At 52.5% G+C, this 23,999-nt stretch overlaps 6 protein-coding genes across 6 annotated transcripts; 5 read left to right on the forward strand and 1 right to left on the reverse strand.

Moving 5' to 3' along the window:
* Positions 1-291: 291 nt before the first annotated feature.
* Positions 292-1,723, forward strand: AA0111_g7511 (hypothetical protein; the record flags this gene model as incomplete). Its single annotated transcript, XM_028653856.1, has 2 exons — positions 292-994; positions 1,059-1,723. The coding sequence occupies 2 exons, from the start codon at positions 292-294 to the stop codon at positions 1,721-1,723; spliced, it is 1,368 nt and encodes a 455-aa protein (XP_028504899.1).
* Positions 1,724-2,480: 757 nt separating this feature from the next.
* On the forward strand, positions 2,481-3,368 carry AA0111_g7512 (hypothetical protein; the record flags this gene model as incomplete). Its single annotated transcript, XM_028653857.1, has 2 exons — positions 2,481-2,883; positions 2,941-3,368. The coding sequence occupies 2 exons, from the start codon at positions 2,481-2,483 to the stop codon at positions 3,366-3,368; spliced, it is 831 nt and encodes a 276-aa protein (XP_028504902.1).
* A 1,276-nt stretch (positions 3,369-4,644) lies between these two features.
* Positions 4,645-6,212, forward strand: AA0111_g7513 (Cytochrome P450 52A13; the record flags this gene model as incomplete). Its single annotated transcript, XM_028653858.1, has 2 exons — positions 4,645-5,743; positions 5,794-6,212. 2 exons carry the CDS (start codon positions 4,645-4,647, stop codon positions 6,210-6,212), a joined length of 1,518 nt encoding a protein of 505 aa, XP_028504901.1.
* Positions 6,213-6,837: 625 nt separating this feature from the next.
* Positions 6,838-8,489, forward strand: AA0111_g7514 (hypothetical protein; the record flags this gene model as incomplete). The annotated part of the gene is made up of 2 exons (XM_028653859.1): positions 6,838-7,995; positions 8,076-8,489. 2 exons carry the CDS (start codon positions 6,838-6,840, stop codon positions 8,487-8,489), a joined length of 1,572 nt encoding a protein of 523 aa, XP_028504898.1.
* A 408-nt stretch (positions 8,490-8,897) lies between these two features.
* AA0111_g7515 (Fatty acid synthase subunit beta) lies at positions 8,898-15,208 on the reverse strand (the record flags this gene model as incomplete). The annotated part of the gene is made up of 2 exons (XM_028653860.1): positions 8,898-9,982; positions 10,033-15,208. The coding sequence occupies 2 exons, from the start codon at positions 15,206-15,208 to the stop codon at positions 8,898-8,900; spliced, it is 6,261 nt and encodes a 2,086-aa protein (XP_028504897.1).
* A 1,269-nt stretch (positions 15,209-16,477) lies between these two features.
* AA0111_g7516 (Fatty acid synthase subunit alpha) lies at positions 16,478-22,168 on the forward strand (the record flags this gene model as incomplete). The annotated part of the gene is made up of 3 exons (XM_028653861.1): positions 16,478-17,006; positions 17,057-22,005; positions 22,058-22,168. The coding sequence occupies 3 exons, from the start codon at positions 16,478-16,480 to the stop codon at positions 22,166-22,168; spliced, it is 5,589 nt and encodes a 1,862-aa protein (XP_028504894.1).
* Positions 22,169-23,999: the final 1,831 nt, after the last annotated feature.

Raw genomic sequence — 23,999 nt, forward strand, 5'->3', positions numbered from 1 at the left:
ACTGCAGCGCTGAATACAGTTCGCTTCATGGAAGACGAGCGCCGTACAGCACATAAAATCCCATCCCCAACACGTATCCAGCTACAAACTCCTCGCCCTGCTTCTCAGCGTTCCATCAGCAACTCTCGACATGAAATTAAGTCTCGCTATCATGATCCAGCCATCTCATCTGTGAGCATCCAGAAGCAACTTGTTGAGCAAACAAAACCTCCGATCAGACGGATTCGGTTTCCGAGTTCGACCGAAGACGAAATCATGAGGTATTTCAGGCCAGAACCTACCAGATCTACTATGCGTTCAGACACAGAGCCGGACCCAGCACGAGCATTTGCGAACCCAAAAACGCACAACTGTAATGTGACACTGAAGCCATGCATCAAGAAAAAGGCAAAGAGTACCACGACAACACCACCAGGCGAATTTCAGGGGAATGCTGTCAAGCTCAAGCCGGTATTTCTACGTCGTGTCAGAACAGTCGACTTTCAAGAGGCTGGTGCAAAGTCATCTTCCCCGCCACCCCAGGTAACCATCACACCAATAAGTCCAACCGAGACCCTGAAACACGATATCGGGCGTAGTGCCAGGTCTGCCGACGACCATACAGAGACCGTCAAGCGGAATGCATCATGCCCGAACACAATAAGTACAGCGAAAAGTACTGCGGCAGAACCAGCTATTACGCGGACGGATGTCCATGTCATCGCTATTGCTCCATCTTGGAACGCGGACGACCTCGCCTCTGACGACGGCGCTGATCCGGCAACACCTACTATGCAGATTATTGAGACACAGAGTGACAGCTATGAAGTGATTTGGGACGATGTACCACCTGAGCATACCATTAGGACAAGAGGGCGACGAAGCTCGCCAGCAAGTCATGCTCTAGAGACTGCTAGTCCAAGCGCCAAACATGGTCTTGAACGAGTCAACTCGAAGCTTGCGGGCTGGTCGGGAACGTGGAACAGTCCATCAGACAGCTTCAAGCCAACCATAGGTAAACTATGGGTTCAAAATATGCACACGAGATATGCGCTAATTCCGTACCTCTACATCTGCAGTGGTTTTTCCTGACGACGACGGTCGAGCTACTCGCTATGACTGCACGGTGGACGAAGAGGAAGACCTGGCAGCAGTGCCTCCAAACAGCCGGATGACAAGCGGTGCGCCTTCTCGCATCCCATCCCGCCCAGCGAGTGCGCCTTTGACTAGGACTGTGTCATCTGAGGGGATATCACTCCAGGACGCCTTACAAGACACGCCACAGGCGGGGTCACCGCCTCTGGAGCAATCTCTTGTGGTGCCCAGTGTTGAGATCAGGGGGCGGAAGACGAAATCATCGGCAGGGGTTCGGAAGCTTTCGAATCTCGAAGAAGCAGACACAAAGTTCCGTGATCATCGCGACTCTGTGACAATTGCACACTCTCGTCTCGTGCGCTCGGGCGCTATGTCGCCTGAACTGTTTGCGCGTGTTGATTCTGTTTCGCTTGGGAAGAAGCGCATGCATGCGAGAAACCATGCCGCATCATCAGCAAGAACAATCTCGCGTCAGAAAGAAGTGTTAGTTGAGGCACTAGGGCTCCTTGCTGATGAGGACATCTCACTAGTAACATTGCCTACCGTGAAAGAACATGCTGCACAAGCGCTGAATAAGAGCAATTCACCGTCCATCCTCCAATCATCACAACAGGCTGCCAACGAACGTCATATACGGGTAGTGGAGTAAGCAAGTCTACAGCTGGACGGTTGATGTTGGCCAAGGGATGGGACTGGGTTAGTACATAGACTAGATATGAGGTTACATTTGTCTCTTGTAACTGTCTCTACAGAGGATTAGCAACCGCTAGACCGTAGTGTCAATTGCAATGTGCTGCCGATCTTAATCTCACTGTCAGTTGGTTTTAGGGGATGATGATGGGCGAAGGATGTTTGAGATGGATGGCTCGGCGCACGGTGATGCCGATCGGCGCAATCGCCATTCCACAGACCTGCCGAGGTCGGGCGTGACTGGATTGCAGCTATCCACGCTTCAACACTCCGGACATATGCATCAACTAAGTTTGACTGTGTCATCTCCAGCCACCAATACGAGCATCTGACTGATCTCTACTCATTGCAATATATGCCTTGGCATGTAGCACGAATCGTCTCAACCTTCTTCCATCAGGATATGCAATGCAGCGCGCTGTACCTGCATGCGCCCGTTGTTGTAATGCCTACAGACAACTGACACTCCTGCTAAGGTTTTCGCTCTATAGTAATGGTCTAGGGCCTGACATGGTGGTGATCACTGTGGCTGCCATGGCTCGTAATGTCTCATCGAACGATTGGCGTCGCAGTATGCGTTTGAGCGTCAAGGCAAATGAACATCATGTAGCGTTCACGCCATCGTCGCTGTGGACTCGCCCAGATACATTCACTAAATTACAGGTATAGCTATGTCATCATTCGCAGCCCACAAATCCAGTCACGACGTCTCTATCATGGCATTCGCGACGGACGACTCAACGAAGCGCGACCAACGATACGACTCCCTACGCAACACCGACGATCACTCCGATTCGAGTACAGAGATCGGCGATTGGGAGGTAGAAGAAGCAATCCAGCAAAGACGGCGGAAGAAGACAGTATGGAGGAAGCTGAAAGGCTACAGATGGGTACTAGACACTGCGCTTCTCCTCGTTATCGTAGGATTGCTGGTAGAAAAGAGATGGCAAACACATACAAAAAGCCACCAGTACGAGCTCGCAGGGGATCTTACAGGCTTCGCCCCAAGGTTCTCACAACAGATTGTGAGCTTTAAGCCCGATCCAGTTTTCGCTCCGGAAGATGCGATGCAGTTTTGGAGCAATGAGACGCAGCATGCATGGTTAAACATCGTACCAGGTACGTTCTGATTTGCTTTTGACCTTTACCATTGTATAGAACTGACACGCCGAATAGAAGGCCTGGGCTATGTCAATGTCGAAACTCCCTCGGAGTACTCCAACCTCCCCACCCCGATACACGACTACCCTAATCATACCGTCTTCACCACATCCGTAACGCATCAGCTTCACTGTCTATACACCATATTGGGCGCGTACAATTCCATGAAACTTATGGTCGCCTCGCCAGTGTCGGCGAACCCTGTCAAGATGCCATGGCACATCAATCACTGCTTTGAATACATCAGACAGGCAATAATGTGCGCGGGAGATGTGGCACTGGAAGGAGCTGCGACAAGTTTCCCAGGCGATGAACACGGTGAGGATCGAGGTGGAAGCGATGGGTGGGATGCGAAGCACGTGTGCAAAGACTACGGGCAAATATACGAGTACTTGGAGAAGAAAACGATTAATCACATGAAGTGGATCTCGTCTGATAAGTAATCCACATCATGTCCTCGGGAATAGCACGTGAAGACGAGTAGCTTATGGCGCGGGCCGTTTGGACCCACGAGTGTGCTAAAGTAGCTGCGCACACAGATGACGTGGTTATCAACTTACAATCAACATTTTCAAGTCATTAGTACACGCCGTTGTAGTATACTTGCTCTATTGAGCATATCCGTGAAGATGGAGTAGTAATCTGACTGTGCACCTTACCATTAGCGGTGTTACACGGGAATATTTGCTCCGAGAACCTATGATATCCTTCTTCCAGATTTCGGCCGTGATCTGTAATCAGCAACTTGCTCCTGCTGACTGCAATGTGAATCCTACCCAACACTGTACCTTCCGAATCCCCCGAGCATGCAGGAATACCATCGGGTAGTAACCCCATTAAGCATAACATGCGAGTTGCAGATCTACTGTATTAGACTTGGCCAATCGCGACCCCCGTGATTCAGCCTCGGTAGCGGGGCAGCGCAAGGATGCTGCAGAGACGGCATCACCGAAATTCTACGCTCTAGCCTCCGCGAGCACGTCCGCCCGTGAATGGGTGCGACTTCAGCAGTCGGCCGCCGCTTTGCACCGTGTCGGAGCTGAATGCTAAAGTGGATGCATATGCCGTAGGGAGTTTTAAAACGACGGGGTGTGGAACCACTAGATCTTCGGACATCGGAGGCGTGTGGTATAAAAGTCTGGCTTGCCCTGGTGCCTGATAATATAGATTGAAGACCTGCCAAGGTTTGACATTACGCTGAGACAGAGACATCTGGCTGCACCGGACGAACGACGTACGCGTACTGCCAACATCGGACGTCTTGGAACAACCACCGCGACAAGTGGAAAACACAACGGAAACCTCCAACTGCTGAGCTTGGCCGAACACCCATCGACCGACTGATACCCTTGGCACGTAGGCAAAGAGGTTGTCATTGGCAAACGAATTGAGGGGGAGAAACAAGGACTTGGATTGCCTGATACCTGGACTTGGCTCGAAGAAGGAATCTTGGTGAAGAACGAACCTAGTCAAAGCTGACAGCGGCTGTGTCGTGTACCCCAGCAATCACCCTACAAGGTTGACGGTTCGATTACCTTTGTGAGAGGCTCCACTTAAACACTCCACGAGGCGGACGCAGTTGCCACGACTAGACCCCGGAAGCATTCCAGAAGCACTTAAAAAAGAAGCGTGGCTGCCCACGATTTTTATTCTCCGACGTCATCACTAGAATCCTTCCTCAAACACGGTCTCATCAACTACATCCTACCTACGAACACGATGGCACAATCGCCATTGCTTTTCATTGTCGCGGGAGCGGCCATCTCCTACATCCTATACACCCGCATTGCACTTTATCTTGCGCGACAACGCTTCAAGAAAGAGAACGGCTGCCAACCATGCACGGCGCAATTCCACAAAGACCCTATCTTCGGAATCGACAATGTCAAGGCCATGGCGTACAACAGCAAGCACCATATTCTGCTGCAAGAGAACCGGAAGCGCTTCCAAAGGCTCGGCAACACCTTCCACAACAGAATAATCACTGAGCCATTTATCGCAACGTGTGAGCCAGAAAACGTCAAGGCGATATTGAGCTTGAAGTTCAAGGACTTCAGCCTTATACATAGGTCAGCCGCCTTCACTCCTCTTTTGGGCCATGGTATCTTCAACGCGGATGGCGAGCGATGGGCTAATAGCCGTCACCTGCTGCGACCCAACTTCGCCAGGGATCAAGTCGCCGACATCGAGGCTTTTGAGCGCCACTTCAAGCTTATGCTCAAACATATCCCAAAAGATGGCTCGACTGTCGATCTACAAGAGCTCTTCTTCCGCCTGACGATCGATACTGCAACCGAGTTTCTCTTCAACCACTCTACCAACTCGCTCCGCATGGTTGGCCAAGATGACGGCAACAACGAGGATCTCATCTTTAGTAAGTCGTTCAACTTCGCGCAAGAGGACATTACGGTCCGCGCCCGTTATGGTATGTTCGATCGATTCCGGAAGAACGATGAGGGTAAGAAGGCCATCGAAATCTGCCACGCCTACATTGACAAGTTTGTGGATGATGCTCTGCGTTTCAGACAGGAATTGGACACCGAGAAGAGTGCTGGAACCAAGGACGACAAGTACTATTTCATTCAAGAGGTGGCTAAGCAGACTACCGATCAGAAGCGGATTCGCGAAGAACTCATCAACATCCTCCTTGCAGGACGCGACACAACAGCCAGTTTGCTCAGTAACATGTTCTTTGAGATTGCCAAGAGGCCCGATATCTATGCGAAGCTGAGGGATGAAGTTGCAACGCTTGAGGGACGCACACCAACGTATGAGGAATTGAGGAACCTAAAGTACCTCAAATGGTGTCTCAACGAATGTAAGTCTGCCTTCTGAGCTAGCAATCGGCGACATGCTAATTGAGATCAGCACTCCGCATTCACCCAGTCGTACCCGGTAATTCTCGCCGAGCCATCCGTGACACTGTACTGCCCCGGGGTGGCGGCCCAGACGGTCAAGCGCCCTTGTTCGTACCCAAGGGAACGACGGTCGGATACTCGCCATACACCATGCACCGCCGCCACGATCTCTACGGCCCAGATGCGGACGAATACAAGCCTGAGAGATGGGAGACCCTCCGTCCGGGCTGGGAATACTTGCCTTTCAACGGCGGTCCACGTATCTGTCTCGGCCAGCAGTACGCGCTTACCGAAGCGAGCTACGTGACGGTCCGGATGGTACAAGAATTCAAGACTATGGAGAGCAGAGACCCCGAAGTGTGGCGAGAGAGTCTGACACTGACTCTGTGCTCGATGAACGGTACCCAGGTGGGTCTTACGCCTGCCTAGAAGGAGCGTAAGCGACAACGATTATCAAGTTGCTTCGAAAGATGTCACGCTGGAGAACATGGCGGAAAGGTGCAGCACGACGAGTTATGCCTGCTTTCCGAAACCGAAGAGGATTTTTCATCTATGCGGTTCACTGTGCATGAGCACATGAAGGGGCATAGGAGCAAGGTTAGGAGATGGAGGAGGCCATCTCTATGCTAGCGGACTCAAAGCCTTTTGAATTTTTGCGAGGGCTCTTGGGTATATAGTTCCTATTCTTCACCTGTAGAATAACTTTGACTATGGAATTGACATATGTTTTTTGACAAGACATTTCAGCTCGCGGGGTAGAGTCCATATGGAGCTGCTAAGACATGCTGGTGGATTCTGTCAAGCCACAAAGTCTCTGATATGTGACTTTCACTATCTCCCTGTCGGGATACAAATGACCATTATCCTTCTCTGCTAGACTAGCCAAAGCCACAAAGTTATTTGCAACTGTACTCAGCCCAATCAGGACTAGCGCCGGAAGTCCGCAACGTGGGAACCTAGAAACCCAAGTGTTGATCAACAACAGCGAGACAAGCCACGACGTACGCAACGAGCCCATTCTTCAACCTGTCCTACCTTTTCGCCGGCAAACACAATGTCGCGAGGCCACCGCCCTTCTACCACGCCTATGGACTTCGAGTGGACGAACCAAACAGGGCCCATCGACTCTCAATCGCCGTTCCTAGCAGCCAGCCAGCAGAAGAAGCGTAAGCCTCCAGGCCCCTCGTTTGCTTCCAGACGAGACACGCAAGACAAGACAATTCCGCTGACTCCAGGGCCCTCGTTCGGCCAGCCAGGTCCCCACTCAGTACTAGACTCACCCTCGAAAGGCGGTTTCGCGACACCAAATCGGCTGCGCGACCCTGACAACCGCATGACATACTTCAGCCGCGATCCCAGCAAGCCATTACCCTCAACGCCAGCGTCTTCGGTGCCGGCACACATACAACCGAGCCCCTGGTCTATGCGAACGCCCTCACACGACATCGACTTCAGCTCCGGCGGAGAGACACCCGGCACGCCCCAAGTAGACAGCGACCCTGGCACACCAGACACGCAATTGGCGAGCAAGATGGGGCGGCTAGGCAATGGCGATGCCAAAGGCGCTCGGCGAGAAAGCTGGTTCAAGCGAACCTTCATGTCAAGTCCAAGCCCCACCAAGGAACCCCGCGACAAGGACATGTCGCAAAAGTACTATTCCAAGAAGGCTGAGAACCGTATAGTCAAGCGCCGGTCAGAGCGATCGCGGTCAAAGAAACGCGCTGCCATACACGACGACGACGGCGACGATTCGGACAACGAACGAACACGCCCACCGGTTCCAGCAAAGGAGGCGGGGCCTGTCCAACAGACTTTCGCCATGACTGTGGGCGGCTTCCTCTCGTGGGTTGAAGCGCATCCCAACCTTCCATCCGTACTATCCTACTACCTCCAACTCACCGTCAACATGTTCCTCGGCAGCCTCTTCATCTACATTGTCTACTCCGCCTGGGCCGGCGTCATGACAGACGTCGACATAGAATCCTCAAAACACGCATCCGAAGTAATGGTCGAAATTGCAGCCTGCGCTCTAGAGTACAATCGTAACCGCTGTCGACCCGAAGAAGTCGTGCCAGCCATGGAGAAGGCGTGCGGTGTCTGGGAGACGTGTATGAATCGCGATCCGAAAAAGGTTGCACGCGCGACCGTGACAGCGAAGACGTTCGCCATGATCTTCAACTCTTTCGTGGAAGAGTTCAGCTACAAGTCAATGGTACGTTACTTCCTCTACTTTTCTTTTGTCGATTCATCACACCCAACATAAGTGCCGTTTAGCTGACCAGTCTCTCCTAGATATTCACAGCCATCGTCATCTTCGGCGGCTTCAACCTCTCAAACTGGGCATTCGGCCTCCTTCGCTCGCAACAGCAGCAAACACAAGCCCATCACCATCAACAACCACAGCCGAACGATTTCGTACCACAAACCCCGCACAGAGTAACCAGTGGTGGGTACATGCAGAATCACGAGAACTTCCCTCCACCGAGTGGCAACTACCAAAGTTACCAGCAGAATTGGCAGCAAATACCTCAGTACCAGCAACAGCACACACCGTACCAGAGCAACACACCATACTCGCAAAGACACATTGAGGCGCCGCCGCTGGTTCATGCGCACACTATGCCTGCTTTACCTAGTTCGGCACAAGAAGGAGCGCCTGTGCTGGATGGTGGGAAAACACCACGGAAACGGGGACTGTTCCGATAACCGCTCTTTATCATAACGATTTTACTTGAACGTCTTGGTCTTTGTCTGGATAAGCGTATTCTTCATTTCGATTTCAACTTCTTAGTACGGTCGTAGGGTAGGCATCGGTTTGGGTCGGATCAAAATGGGTCGGCGAAGCCGGTGTAACACACTTGAATGTTATGATTGTTTACGTATCTTCTACTGTTTTCCCTTGTACTCTGTCTTCTTCAAGTTGATGGTCAAGCATTCTTTACTCCATCACCAATCTTCGTACCAGTATTATCTTGAATGAATGAATTACTAAGTTTTATCATGGGAAGCATATCTAAGCCTCCAACCTGGATATCAAATGGCCAATCATCTACTTGTGAACCACCAGAACGCCAGAATCATGGACCCCGTTCCTACATATACACATGCCCAAGTTTAAGCAACAGTCTCGGTCTTGGTCTCCTCCTTGCCGCTCTCTTCGTACTTCTCCCAGTTCGCCAGGATGTTGCCAATCTTGGGTGAGTTGGTAAGCTTGTACACGTCCTCAAAGTACTCCTTGGTCAACGCAAACGGCTTGGCCGTGACGTTGGGGATGTATTTGCCCACAAGCTTGCTGGGGTCGATGGACGTCTTATGGATCTTCTTAAGAAGGAAAGACCTGAACGGCTTCACACCAGAGCGTAAGAAGGTCGAGTGGAAGGGAACGTCGATGCCCTTGAGCGGGATGGTAGCAAACCCGCGCTGGAGGTCGAGCGGCTTAGGCTTGGCTTCTGTTTGCTCAGCGCAGCCCTTGATAATCTCAACCAAGTGGTTCTTGACCTCCTCAAGTGAAAGAGTCTGCATGAGCGCCTGGATGTCGATCTTTTGTTGCTTGAGGTAGTTGGTCACGCCAGTAAGACAGTCGAGAGCGCGGAGGTCACCGGCAGCAACGTACTGCATGTTGGCAATGTTGTAGTTGACAATCTCCAGGAGCCATCCGGTCGTCTCGGCAATGTTCTCGACCACGTATTGGAGTGCCTGCTCATTGAAGGTCTTGGAGATCCTGCTAGGGTTGACAGCGCACATGGAGTAGTTCGAGCGACCAGTCTCATCGCGCTCGACGGCGACCTGCATAGTAAGACCACGGTAGAACACAACCGAGACCAGACTCTCGATAGGCATAACCTCAGCCATGGCTGCAAGAGCAGAGTATTCACCAAGAGAGTGTCCGGCGAATGTACTCTCGACCTGGATCAAGCCCTTAGCACGCATATCTTCGAAAGACGCCTTCTCCATGAGTGTCAGGGCCGGCTGTGTGAATTGAGTGGCTGACAGCAGACCAGTTGGCGACCGGTAAGTGTAGGATGTGGTGTTTTCGTCAATCTCCTTGAAGATCTTCTCGGATTTGATAGATCCATCCGCAGCAACGGTCTCGAAGGTCATGGACATGTAATTCTGACGGATCGCCTTTCCGACTGGACCACCAAAATGAATGGTGAGTTCCTTCGGGTTGTTCTTTACGATGTTGGTGATAGCAAAGCCTGTTGCGAGTTAGCTGCTGCACAATATGAGCAAGGTGACTTTGACTTACCATAGTTGTCCATGAAATGCTTGTCGGCACGGTCCCAAACCTCCTTGGCCACGGGACTGCTGTTGTAAAGCTCCATACCCATGCCTTGCTCTTGCGAACCTTGTCCAGTAAAGACGTATGAAGTAGTGGGTTGCTCGACCTCAGCCTCACCGAGAAGGACCTTGTCTTCGGTCTCCTGGTTGCTGACCTCGATCTTGATGATCTTGCGACCAGAAACCATACCGATGTGTTGGAGCTTGACGTCGAGCATATCGTCAGGAAGCACCATACCGACAAGGTTGACGTGGTAGCTCCTGACACGACCAACATTGTTCTCTGCGGCCCATGTTTCGACTAGACTTCGAACAGCTGCACTAGAGTACATGCCGTGGGTGATCGTACCAGGCAAGTTGGCGTAGCTAGCAAAGACACGAGAAACGTGAATGGGGTTGTAGTCGCCAGAGACGCGAGCGTAGTTCTCGTTGGAGGCAGGTGCCTTCAGCTTGAGTGGCGTCCTGCCATGTAGTGGAATAGCATTGTCGAAGAGTACTGGCTGATCAACGGCGGCACCGTTACGCTCCAAGTAATCGAGGACAGGGTTGCCGTACGCGGTACCAGAGCGGTAGTCAACCGAGGCAATTTGGATCACTTCCTTGGTTGGAAGCTCGAGCAAGACCTCTCCTTGGGTCTCGATGTCTGAAAAGACTGTCTTGTTCTTGTATCGGACGACAGTCTCAAGCTTGAAGAGCAGGGTCTTGTTCAGCAGGTCGATCTCAGGCTCCTCGAAGTTGAACCATTCCTTTGACCGCAGGATTGCGACATCCTTACTGGTGGCAAGATTGAGCTGGATAGGTTTCTCAACCTTCCTCTGGAATGTGTTCTCAAAGTCGTCATATGCACCGCGGTAAAGGAACTGGCTGGTAACCTCCATTACCGGCTTGCCATCACGAGTGATGGTGCCGCAGACTTCTACCATCTTACCAGAATCCTGGTTAATGACGGCATTGATCTGTGCGGTGGTGTCGAGGACATCACCCTTCTTCAGGGGCTCAGCGCCGGAGATCATGCGGAATCCGTTGGAAAGATGGACCAACTTGAGAAGGTCGCCATCGATTGCGCGAGGGAAGATGGGCTTGGTAATAGCCTTCCAGCCAACAACGATAGCGAAGTCCATGGGGGCAAAGACTTCCTTACCAGGTCTGTCAACAAAGGCTTCACCTGTGTTGCCAACCGCGTGGACGAAGTCGTTAATGGCCTCACTCGTAACGGTAGCGCGGCCACCATCGAAGCGCGAAGTGACAGACGCATCGAACGGACATTCCTCATCTCCAAACCAGATCTTGTAGTAGAAGTCCTTGATCCGGTCGTTGCGGGCGTCCATAACCTCGTGGATAGGCGCATAGCCTACGTCGGGGCGGTAGGTGAAGCGGAAAGGCAACGCGACAGCCTTCTTAAGGGCAGTACGCTCCTCGTAGATGTTGAGTAGGATTTCGTTGTCCTTTGTCAGGCTGACATCGACAGTCTTGATCAACTTGCCGCCGTGGTGTAGCTCCTTGACGATGATCGAAGTCTTGGCGGGCTCGTTGGGGTATTGGATTTCGATGACCATACCGGGTGTGGGGGCGAAAACCCTGGAAGTAGGGTTGGTCTGGAAACGCTGACCCTGTACGAAGATATCCGCAGTGAAGAAAGCGTGTCTCCACGAGTAGCTGGTGCCTGCCAGGAGTTGTAGCCATGAGTGTACCTCTGGCATTGTGGCGTTGGGAGTAGCAGAAAGGCGGTAGATAATCTTGTTCTCAAGTTCTGACACAGTAAGACCATCGACGTCAAGACCCTGCGGTGGCGCAAGCAGGTTGCTACCAAAGTACTCGATAACAGGAACCTTGGACTCGTCATCGCCATAGATGTCGCGCAAAAGGTACTTGATGTGGCCCTCGTGAACACCATCCAGGATCTCCTTGACAGGCTCGTCGACCTTGGTAGAGTACTTAACGGCCATGGGTCCTTGAAGAATACATGTCCTGCCGACGTCTTGGTCAACAACAGCATCAAGGTCTTCAGATTGCCACAGTGAATCCTTCTTGAAGAAGAATTCAAAGGTCTCGTCGAGGACAGGAACGAATGGAACAGGCTTTTGTCCGCGGCGTTGGCAGAGAAGCAAGAAGTGCTGCACATCTTGGGCGCTGATGAGCTGCTTGTCGGAGTCGGGGTAAGCCTTGAAGACCTTCTCAAGCATTGGGAAGGGGTCGTTGAGTTCATCGTAATTCTGGATCAGTGACTCGCTGCTGGCTCTGCTGAAACGCTCCTCCAGTCGACGGATGAAGTCACCTGTCAAGCGCTTCAAGCTCTGGTCGATCCAGCGGGACTGGTGCTTGACATACATGAGGTCTACCATGCGTTGAACAACCTCAGCGTAGGTCATGTCTTCCAGGTCGACTGACTCTCCCTTCTTGTTTCTACCGAACCAAACTTTCTGGAAGTCCTTGTTCAGCTTTTCGATGATGTATTCGCGCATCTTCTTCAGTTCGGGGACGCGCTTGGCCTTGTCCAGACTGAAAATCTTCTGGTCCATCTCGTGCCAGAAGATGACACCACGGGTGGCGAGCTTGTGGATTGGCTCACCCATTTCGGAGCGAACAGTGATGACACCTCCAGCGGGGCCCTTGTAGGTCTTCTCCCAGTCACTGTCGTCGAGACCTGGAGCATCAACGATGGCCTGCTTGGCCATCTTGGACGTCTTTGCCTCCTTGGCGGTCATAACGCGGCTACCGAACAAGCAACCGTCGAATGGCATGGGTGGGTAGCCAAACTTGGTCGACCATGATCCAGTAAGGTATGGGTATGTGTCTTCCGCACTACCGAATCCGGAACCTGCGACAAGAACCAGGTTCTCGCATTTGCGCAGGCGGCCGTACATCTGCAGGATAGGCTGGTGGAAGTCTTCGAAAGAGTGATGACCACCACCACGACCACCTGTCCATTGAAGCAAGACGGGGAAGGTAGGGTTTGCTTTCGCGATGTTGATGGTCTGCTGGATAGCCTCGACAGAACCCGGCTTGAAGGCAATGTGCTTGATGCCTAGGGTCTCGATGTACTCAGTGGCGACCTCAATGGATGGCACACCGGCACCAATGGTAAGACCCTCGATCGGTACACCTTCAGCCCTGAGCTTGGCCAAGAGCGGGATCTGCCAGCCCATGGCACGCGGGTTGATGTAGATCAAGTTGATGCTGATACCGCGACCGGCAGGAATAGCCTTCTCGACCTTGTTGATGGCAGCAGTCATAGTCTTTTCGTTGTAGTAACCACCACCAGCAAGTTCAATCTCGTAACCGGCGTTCATTGTCGCTGCGACAAAGTCCCATGGCACAGTGCAAGGTGTCATACCAGCGACCATAATCGGGGGCAAACCGAGCACGCGGCTCATCTTGGTGTCGACATAGGTCTGGCCAGTTGATGTTTTGACGAGACGAGGACCATGCTCCTTGACCCAGTCGACAGCGTACTTGACGGCATGGTCGAAGTCACGATCAAAGATCTCAGGCTTGTAGCCAACTTCGGCGTTTTGGCCATCGATAGCACCCGCGAGGATGACACGAACACCAGTACCGTCCTTGTTACGGTTTGTGAGTACGCCAAGACCGGAGATACCGCCCGGGCCGAAATCAAGGATGTGAGTGGCCTTGGGGAATACGGTTGCCTTCTCCCACTCGACCGAGTCGGCAGTGATCATGCTAACAAGGCGAGGAACAATGTTGTCGGTCTCGTTTTCGCGAATGTCTTGGCCTGTATGTGTGTCATACATGGGAATGCCAAGATCCGCGGTGGAGATCTTGATCGCCTTGAGATCATCTTCGAGCTGCTTGGTCGCATCTACCAAGTACGGGCTATGGAAGGGCGCAGTGATGGGCAGGAAGCGGTTGACAAAGCGCACTTTGCGCTCGGTGAAGGGTATCCTGGTTTGGTCTAGGCCAGTCGGAGCCTTGACCTTGCGCAGGCGGAGGTTGAGACCGTACAGAGAGATTGGTGGACCTGTAACTACAAAGTTACGCGCGCTGTTGACCAGCGAGATGGCGATGTGTCGGTCTTGGGGTAGATGGGCATTGGTTGCGTCAATGTGATCCTGGACTGCCTTTCTTGAGAGGTCACGGATAGAAAGCATAGGCGTTGGCACGCCCTCGCCATTGTCGTCTGAGTCTTGCAAGACAGTGGGCGCCAGCGAGGTCCTAGGGAAGGCTTGCTGACTTCGCGCACCGATCCAGAAAAGAATCTCAATGGCTTTCTTGGCAGATCGCTCAAAGGTCTCCCAGTTCTTAGATTCAGCAATAGCGGCGGCTGTGACAACACCCTGGGAGTGACCGGTCACACCGGACAAGCGACTGCGTACATGTCCGGGATGGCTACCGAGGACTCTGCAGGTTACGACGTAGTGTGCGAGCTGAGTCAACCCAATCAAGGGCAAACTGACGGGTGCCGATACCAGGTAGTCGGTATCGGGTTGCGAGTCTCGGTTGTTGAGCCATCGCATAACATCGAGGCCCTTGGAGTAGAGTTTCTCAGCGCGCGGGTCGCGCGACAGAACGAGGAGGTGTTGCGCCTCGGCAGCAACAAAGTCCTCTACGAATGAGGGGTAGGTAGTGTAGATCTCGCGGAGTTCATCAAAGTACTCCTCGATGTTACCTTGGCCACCCAAAACAGCATATATGAAGGCATTCTCGTCGGAAGCTTCGCGGAACAGGGCCGATTCATGGTGCTTGATAGGTCTCTCTACTGCGGCACGGGCAGCGTAGTATGACCGCACTGTAACCAGCTTCTTCTCGGTGATGCCAGGCAGAGATGCAGCGAGCGCGTGCACCTCGTTGCCTCGGAGGAAGGCACGCTCGAATTCGGTAAGAACGAGCTTGAGCACCTCCTCGAAAGAGTCAGGGTCCTCACCCTCCTCTACCTCTTTCGCGACAAAACCAAGGTATCGTGCCACCAGCTCCGCTACCGACGAAGGCTCATCGTCTAGGGCGAGCTCGTCGGTTGGCTCAGGAAGCGTCGACTTGAACGTGTCCCTCAATTGTTGTGCATTGAAGTGGAGGGCAGTGGGGATGAGGAGCGTGTATTCGAGCGAGCCGTGGGAAAGGATGAGCGGGCGCAGGTTTGCAGCGGAGCGGGGCGTGGAGATGCCCGTCTGCTGGCCGGAACCGTACATTGTGTGAGTGCGATTATCGGTGTCCTGTGCAATGGCAGTGGTAAGTCGGGCGTTCAGAGGATTTGGAGGTGAGTGAGGAGCAGCGGAAGGCGCATACCTTGGACAGATTATAGGTGTGGAAGGAACGACAAGGGCGGGAAGGAGCGTCTGGATAGTGTGAGCTCTCGTCTGGTGTTTCGCTATGGTGGGGGAGGCGCCATCCAGGCAATGCAACGAGCAAGAGCCGTCTGGAGAGAACAAGTGTCCCCAAGCTCTCGCAACAATCACTCAATGCGTACCTCTTCACTCAGACAGAAGCTAATCTGGCTGATGTGCTCGGGATCTGGCCCGTCGTAGTACTAATCGTATAGCAGCTCCCTTGCTATGTGCGGTGCGGTGTGCGAGGGGCGTAGAGAGAAAGACCGCAGGCAACAGGATTACAAAGGGCCCCAGGGTATAAGAAAGTAATCAGAGGGGACTGCTAGTGCAATTGGGCGGGGAGGAGGTGAGGAATGAGTCGGAAGCGGTGCGCTGGCGTGGTTATGTTCGCGCCGAGTTGGTCGACTTTTTCGACGAGGAGCTCAGATTTGGCCCGCATATCATGGGTCACTAGCGTCGGCAGGGGTCTGCGGTATGTTCCTACACAAATGCTGGGGCAGAGCACTCAACAACTCGGATGCAGATGCGCTTATCCGTACCCACGCAGCTGTTGAGGACACGGTGGACCAGGCCAGCATCCTCCAATTGCGTTACTCATCTTCTCGCAAGTCCAACCAGAATCACATCACGTCTAGGTGGCTGCCTTTGCACCGCTCGCAAGCCCACCTCTTCCAGGCGAGATTAGTTCGTTGAGCACCGGCCAAAGCAGTAACGAGCTGCAGTCGCAGGGGTCTGGAATTTTAGTACCGCCAACCCGCGGCGGGAGAATTCCTCAACGCCCTGCCATATCACCGCAAGCCGTTGTCCTGTCCAACAAGAGATAAACAGCCAATGCGTTGCGTCTCTTCTTCCTGCAACTCCCGTTGACCACTCACTCCACTTCCCTCGAGAAAAAAAACCAAGGCGTTCGCGGGGGAGACAACGCACCCCTCCCGGACCCTTGAATCGCTCGAGTGCTCTCACCGCACTATACACTACCCACCCACCTAATAGCGCGTCTTCTTCCTGGCACTTCCTCCCTCCTTAGACCCACGATACCCTTCTTCTATTTTGTAATAGAGATACCCATTGAGCTCCGTCGAGCCTCAACCCACCTTCCTTTCCGCCAATTGCTCTCTCCGTTACCTCATCATGCGTCCCGAGGTCGAGCAGGAGCTCTCGCACACGCTGCTCATTGAGCTGCTCGCATACCAATTTGCCTCGCCCGTGAGGTGGATTGAGACGCAGGATGTCGTCCTCGGCGAGAAGACGACGGAGCGCATCGTCGAAATCGGCCCCGCAGACACGCTCGGTGTCATGGCGAAGCGCACACTCGCCAGCAAATACGAAGGACACGATGCGGCGCGGTCGCTGCAGCGTCAAATTCTGTGCTACAACAAGGACGCCAAAGACATCTACTACGATGTAGACCCAATAGAGGAGGAACCAGAGGCTCCAGCGGCGAGCAGCGGGGGTGCTTCATCAGCGCCCGCCTCTGCACCCTCCGCTTCAGCGCCCGCTGCTGCTGCAGCACCACCTCCACCAAGTGCTGGACCTGCAGCCCAGGTGCCAGATGCGCCAGTCACAGCCACGGACATTGTCCGGACACTGGTGGCCCAGAAGCTCAAGAAACCGCTCGTGGACATCCCGCTGAGCAAGGCCATCAAGGATTTAGTCGGAGGTAAGTCAGTTGCATAGAAACAGCAAAAACCGTAGTTAACAACTTTCCAGGCAAGTCTACCCTACAAAACGAGATTCTCGGAGACCTGGGCAAGGAGTTTGGCTCAACTCCCGAAAAGCCCGAAGATACCCCTCTCGACGAGCTCGGTGCTGCGATGCAGGCTACATTCAACGGTCAGCTTGGAAAGCAGTCTTCTTCTCTCATTGCCCGCATGGTGTCAGCCAAGATGCCTGGTGGCTTCAACATCACAGCTGTGCGAAAGCACCTCGAGACAAGATGGGGACTGGCGCAGGGACGACAAGACGGAGTTTTGCTGCTCGCCATCACCAACGAGCCAGCTGCACGTCTCGGCTCAGAAGCCGACGGCAAGGCTTTCTTGGACGAGCAGGCAAACAAGTACGCAGGCATTGCCGGAATCAGTTTGTCTGCCCCTACAGCCGGTGGCGACGCTGGTGGTTCGGGTGGTGGCATGATGATGGACCCTGCGGCCATTGACGCGCTTACCAAGGACCAACGCGCACTCTTCAAGCAGCAGCTTGAGCTTTTCGCACGATACCTCAAGATCGATCTTCGTGCGGGTGACAAGTCCTTCGTCGACTCGCAAAAGGCGCAGTCTACGCTCCAAGCTCAGCTTGATCTCTGGACCACCGAGCACGGCGAGTTCTACGCCTCCGGTATCGAGCCTCAATTCACACCACTCAAGGCTCGTGTCTACGACTCATCATGGAACTGGGCACGTCAAGATGCTCTCACCATGTACTACGACATCATCTTCGGCAAGCTTAAGGCGGTCGATCGTGAGATTGTCAGCCGTTGCATCGCCATCATGAATCGCTCAAACCCTCTCCTTCTCGACTTCATGCAATACCACATGGACCACTGCCCTACTGAGCGCGGTGAGACATACGAGCTTGCAAAAGAGCTTGGTCAACAGCTTATCGACAACTGCAAGGAGGTTCTGAACGAGGCTCCAGTCTACAAAGATGTCGCAGTACCCACCGCGCCACACCTGGAGATTGATGCCAAGGGCAACATGAACTACGAGGAAGCCCCAAGAGCGAGCGTTCGCAAGCTTGAGCACTACGTGCGCGAGATGGCTGAGGGTGGAAAGCTGTCCGAGTACGGCAACCGCACCAAGGTTCAGAATGACCTGCAAAGAATTTACAAGCTCATCAAGCAGCAACACAAGCTTTCCAAGTCATCACAACTCCAAATCAAGAGCCTCTACAGCAACGTCATTCGTTCATTGTCAATGAACGAGGGTCAGATCATGCCCCACGACAACGTCAAGGCTATTGGAGGCAAGAGGGGCCGTAATGGTCGCGTCAATGCCTCTGCCAAGCAAGGCAAGGTTGAGACGATTCCTTTCTTGCATCTGAAGAGGAAGGACGACCATGGCTGGGAGTACAGCAAGAAGCTCACTGGCGTCTACCTAGACTGCTTGGAGGAGGCTGCTAAGTCCGGTGTCACTTTCCAGGGCAAGTATGCTCTTATGACGGGCGCTGGTGCTGGCTCCATCGGCGCGCAAGTCCTTCAAGGTCTTATCAGCGGTGGTGCCAAGGTCGTTGTCACAACTTCCAGGTTCTCCCGCGAAGTCACCGAGTACTACCAATCCATGTACTCGCGGTACGGTGCTCGGGGCTCTCAACTCATTGTTGTACCCTTCAATCAGGGTAGCAACCAGGATGTTGAGGCTCTAGTTGACTACATCTTCGACACCAAGAAGGGTCTTGGTTGGGATCTCGATCTCATCGTTCCCTTTGCCGCCATTCCGGAGAACGGTCGCGAGATTGACAGCATCGACTCCAAGTCGGAGCTTGCTCACCGTATCATGTTGACCAACCTTCTGCGCATGCTTGGAGCTGTCAAGAAACAAAAGCAGACTTACGGTTACGAGACCCGCCCAGCACAAGTCATCCTGCCATTGTCCCCTAACCACGGAACCTTTGGTAACGATGGTCTCTACTCGGAGTCTAAGATGTCACTCGAGACTCTCTTCTCAAGGTGGCACTCGGAGAGCTGGGGTAACTACCTCACCATCTGCGGTGCTGTTATTGGTTGGACTCGTGGTACTGGTCTGATGGGTGCCAACAACATTGTTGCTGAGGGCATTGAGAAGTACGGTGTGCGTACTTTCTCCCAGCAAGAGATGGCCTTCAATTTGCTTGGTCTTATGGCACCACCGATTGTCGACCTCTGCCAGGTCGAGCCTGTGTGGGCAGATCTCAACGGTGGCTTCCAGTACATCCCCAACCTGAAAGACCTCATGACCGATCTGCGCAAGGAACTCACTGAGACGAGTGATATCCGCAGAGCTGTTATCAAGGAGAATGCCATTGAGAACAAGGTTGTCAACGGCGAGGCCAGCGAAGCCCTGTACAAGAAGGCCACGGTCGAACCCCGAGCAAACATGAAGTTCAACTTCCCTAAGCTACCCGACTGGGATACTGAGGTCAAGCCTCTCAACGACAACCTGAAGGGTATGGTTGATCTTGAGAAGGTCGTCGTCGTCACTGGTTTTGCTGAGGTTGGACCCTGGGGTAACTCCAGGACACGCTGGGAGATGGAAGCATATGGCGAGTTCTCCCTTGAGGGATGTGTTGAGATGGCATGGATCATGGGCCTCATCAAAAACCACAACGGTCCACTCAAAGGAAAGAGCTACTCCGGATGGGTCGATGCCAAGACTAACGAGCCGATTGACGACAAGGATGTCAAGCCCAAGTACGAGAAGTATATCCTTGAGCACGCTGGTATTCGTCTCATCGAGCCCGAACTCTTCAACGGTTACGATCCCAAGAAGAAGCAACTCATGCAGGAGATCCAGATCGAGGAGGACCTCGATCCATTCGAGGCTTCCAAGGAGACTGCCGAGGAGTTCAAGCTGGAGCATGGCGACAAGGTCGAGATCTTCGCGATCGAGGGCTCTGCCGAGTACACTGTTCGTATGAAGAAGGGTGCTACACTCCTCCTTCCCAAAGCTCTGCGCTTCGATCGTCTCGTTGCTGGCCAAGTCCCTACTGGCTGGGACGCCAAGAAGTACGGTGTGCCCGATGATATCATCTCTCAGGTCGACCCGGTAACACTCTTTGTACTCGTCTCTACTGCGGAGTGTCTGCTTGCCAGTGGTATCACTGATCCCTACGAGTTTTACAAGTATGTCCACATTTCTCAGGTCGGTAACTGCGTCGGTTCCGGTATTGGTGGTACTACCGCCCTTCGTGGAATGTACAAAGACCGCTTCATGGACAAGCCAGTCCAGAAAGATATCCTGCAGGAGTCTTTTATCAACACCATGAGCGCCTGGGTCAATATGTTGCTCCTTTCATCTACCGGACCTATCAAGACTCCCGTCGGTGCTTGTGCCACTGCTGTTGAGTCTTTGGACATTGGTTACGATACCATTGTCGAAGGAAAGGCCCGTGTCTGCTTTGTTGGTGGTTTCGATGACTTCCAGGAGGAAGGTTCATATGAATTCGCCAACATGAAGGCTACTAGCAACGCTGAGGACGAGTTTGCTCACGGACGTACACCCAAGGAGATGTCGCGCCCTGCCACAACAACCAGAAATGGCTTCATGGAGTCGCAAGGTTGTGGTATGCAAGTTATCATGGACGCCAAGCTGGCTCTCGACATGGGAGTCCCCATCTACGGTATCCTTGGTTTCACTGCCACAGCGACTGACAAGATTGGTCGTTCCGTTCCTGCTCCAGGCAAGGGCGTGCTGACTACCGCGCGAGAGACCCCGTCCAAGTTCCCATCCCCACTCCTTGACATCAAGTACAGGAGACGACAGATGGATCTCCGACGCAAACAGATCAAGCAGTGGCAAGAGTCAGAAATCCTGTACCTCCAGGAGGAAGTTGCAGCGATGAAGGACGCCACTGGCGAGGACTTCGACGAGGCTGCTTATCTTGAGGAGCGTGCTTCCAACATCGAAATGGAAGCTAAGCGACAAGAAAAGGATGCGCTAAACAGCCTGGGCAACAACTTCTGGAAACAGGATTCACGCATCGCTCCTCTTCGTGGTGCCCTTGCTACTTGGGGTCTTACTATCGACGATCTCGATGTCGCTTCTTTCCACGGTACTTCTACCATGGCAAACGACAAGAACGAATCCGATGTCATCAACCACCAAATGCGTCATCTTGGTCGTAAGAAGGGCAATGCGCTGCTGAGTATTTGGCAGAAGCATCTCACTGGCCACCCCAAGGGTGCTGCCGGTGCTTGGATGTTCAACGGCTGCTTGCAGGTGCTCAATTCCGGTCTTGTACCTGGCAACCCCAATGCCGACAACATCGACAAGAACATGGAGCAGTTTGACTACATTGTTTACCCATCCCAATCCATTCAGACTGATGGTGTAAAGGCATTCTCCGTCACTTCATTCGGTTTCGGACAGAAGGGAAGTCAAGCTATTGGTATTCATCCCAGGTACCTCTTCGCCGCGCTTGAGCATCACCAGTTCGCCGCCTATAAGCAGAAGGTTGAGGCTCGCCAAAAGAAGGCCTACCGATACTTCCACGACGGTCTTATCAACAACACCATGTTCCGCGCCAAGGACAAGGCACCATATGAGGATGAGAAGATGCAAGAGGTCTTCCTTAACCCGCAAGCGCGTGTCACCATGGACAAGAAGACCTCTACATACAGCTATGCAAAGACCCCTGCTACCAAGAAAGACAAGAAGGCGCAGGAGACAATGAACATGGTTGAACAGCTCACCAAGGCCACTGCTTCCTCCAACAGCAAAGTTGGTGTCGATGTTGAGAGTCTCAGTGCGCTGAACATTGAGAACGAGACCTTCATCGAGCGCAACTTTACGGAGAAGGAGATTGCATACTGCCAGAAGGCACCAAACCCTCAGGCAAGCTTCACTGGAAAGTGGTCAGCCAAGGAGGCTGTCTTCAAGTCCCTAGGTGTCAAGGGGCAAGGCGCCGGTGCTCCGCTGAAGGATATTGAGATCGTCAACGACGAGTCTGGTGTTCCAACCGTACAGGTATGTGCACTCCAATACGCAATCTAAGAATTATATACTAACATTTACACAGCTCTATGGTCAGGCTCAAGAAGAAGCCAACCGCGTTGGTGTCAAGAGCATCAACATTAGCATCAGCCACTCTGACGACCAGGCTGTTTCAGTCGCGATTGCGCAATGTTAAATATAGACCAGCGGTGAGGTATTCATGTTCATAACGATAGAGGCGTAGTAGTATAGTTGGGCAAGAGAAGCAATACCGTTCTCTTGCATGTTTGGGTCTCAGGCGCATGGTTTAGATGTGTCCATGACTCGCGAAGATTTATGTATTGTAATGCAAAAAACATGTTCAAAACAACGTTACTTTACTGCGCTGCGTGATCGTCGTAGGTGTTACTCGTCAGTCTTTTCCGTCTGCACAGTTTCCGATTGTTATCTACTCGGCCAGAGGAGAACGAGATAAGCTCAACAAAACCCCGCTCGCTCGCGCAGAGGGAAGTTGGATATTGTTGAGCAAGTTCGGTTACATCAGATAAGGTACCCCACTGTTAACCGTCTCACGCGGTTCGTTATGCAGTTGAGGCTGACCTGCAGCGGGTAGCTGCATAGCTTGCGTTTTGTTGAGCACAGCCCTGGAAGTTAAAAAGGTCGTTGGGAAGTTGGATGACGTATCTCGGAAGTGAAGATCTGATAGTGAGATGAATTAGCATTACCGAGAGGCGCGCATCGTTTAGGTCAATTGCATAGTAGATGGGTGACGCACTGGTTACTCTAGGTGAACGTAACGGTCCAGGCAGACTGCACGATTTCTTGTACCTAGGTAGTTTTCGATTTGGCTTTGAGATGAGACAGTATATAACGGCGCTTTGTCGCCACCCAAAAACTGTATGGTTGTGACTTTCTTCCACTCTACCTAGCATCTCGCAGGCGTGTCGAATTCGATAGGACATCCATAATTGCGATCGCAGGTAATCAACCGCGACTACTCTCGGAGATCTGGTAACGCTCGAATGGTCAGTCTTTCTTCGGTATAGACTCGAGTGAAGGCTAACAATCCAATTTTCGTACATATATGTACGTCGACTAGATTTGAGTGGTATTAGACTTTGTTTTGTTCTTGGACGAGTCTGAAGCTCCCCATCATCCATTATTCACTTCGATTTAACACTTTCGTATCATCACTACACGTCTCGACGCATCTCATAGCAACCAACATCTCTTCTTCTTAAAGCTAACTTAAGTCTCCACATTATAAGGGTAGACATGCTTGACCCATTTTATATCCTGGTCAGACGGCCTTAGGTTTGGTACCAGCATCGTTAATCCTTTGCTATGATCCTCGTAGTCTATGTAGACCTGGATGGGACAACGATTCGAGAATTCTTCAGACCCATAGTTGGGACATTCTGTTGTTGCTCCAGAAGAACTTGGGTAGTGCATGACGCTATCAATATCGTAAACGTCAAGCGTAAAGAGGGGAAGGAGATTTCCGGTAATGCCTTTGACGAAATGGCCGCACAAGCAATCATACTTGAGTGCATATCTCATATTATCGCAGATGTTGGATCGGGTGACTTTAGGGTCGCCCTTAACCTTGGCGCGTTCCCAGCACTGCGTCAGATCATCAAGGATTGTTCATATTTGCACGTATAGAGAGAATTCTGCTTACCTCTTCGAAATCGTTGATGTTCTCGTATTGGACCTTTATATAAGTATCTCGATCGCTACGCTGGTGTTCATGTACCATACCTGGCTTCTGTCAATACAACTGTCGCAACTTACTACGAGATGGCTCCTCTTACCCATGACATGACCGAGCTCGCTTAATGTGAGGGTAGGAAGTCAGTGTATGTCTTGTGTTGAGCTTCCATAGCGATACTCACTGCAGAACGCAATGGAGACATTCGCCGTCTCCGATGTGAAGCTGATTTACCCAAGGTGTCTCCTGGTTAGGTTGTAGACCTACACTAGCACTCCATCCCATCTCGTCTCCACCCTAATAGATAGCCAATGTT

The sequence above is a fragment of the Alternaria arborescens genome (genome assembly GCF_004154835.1).
Source record: "Alternaria arborescens strain FERA 675 chromosome Unknown contig_17, whole genome shotgun sequence".
Taxonomy (NCBI): domain Eukaryota; kingdom Fungi; phylum Ascomycota; class Dothideomycetes; order Pleosporales; family Pleosporaceae; genus Alternaria; species Alternaria arborescens.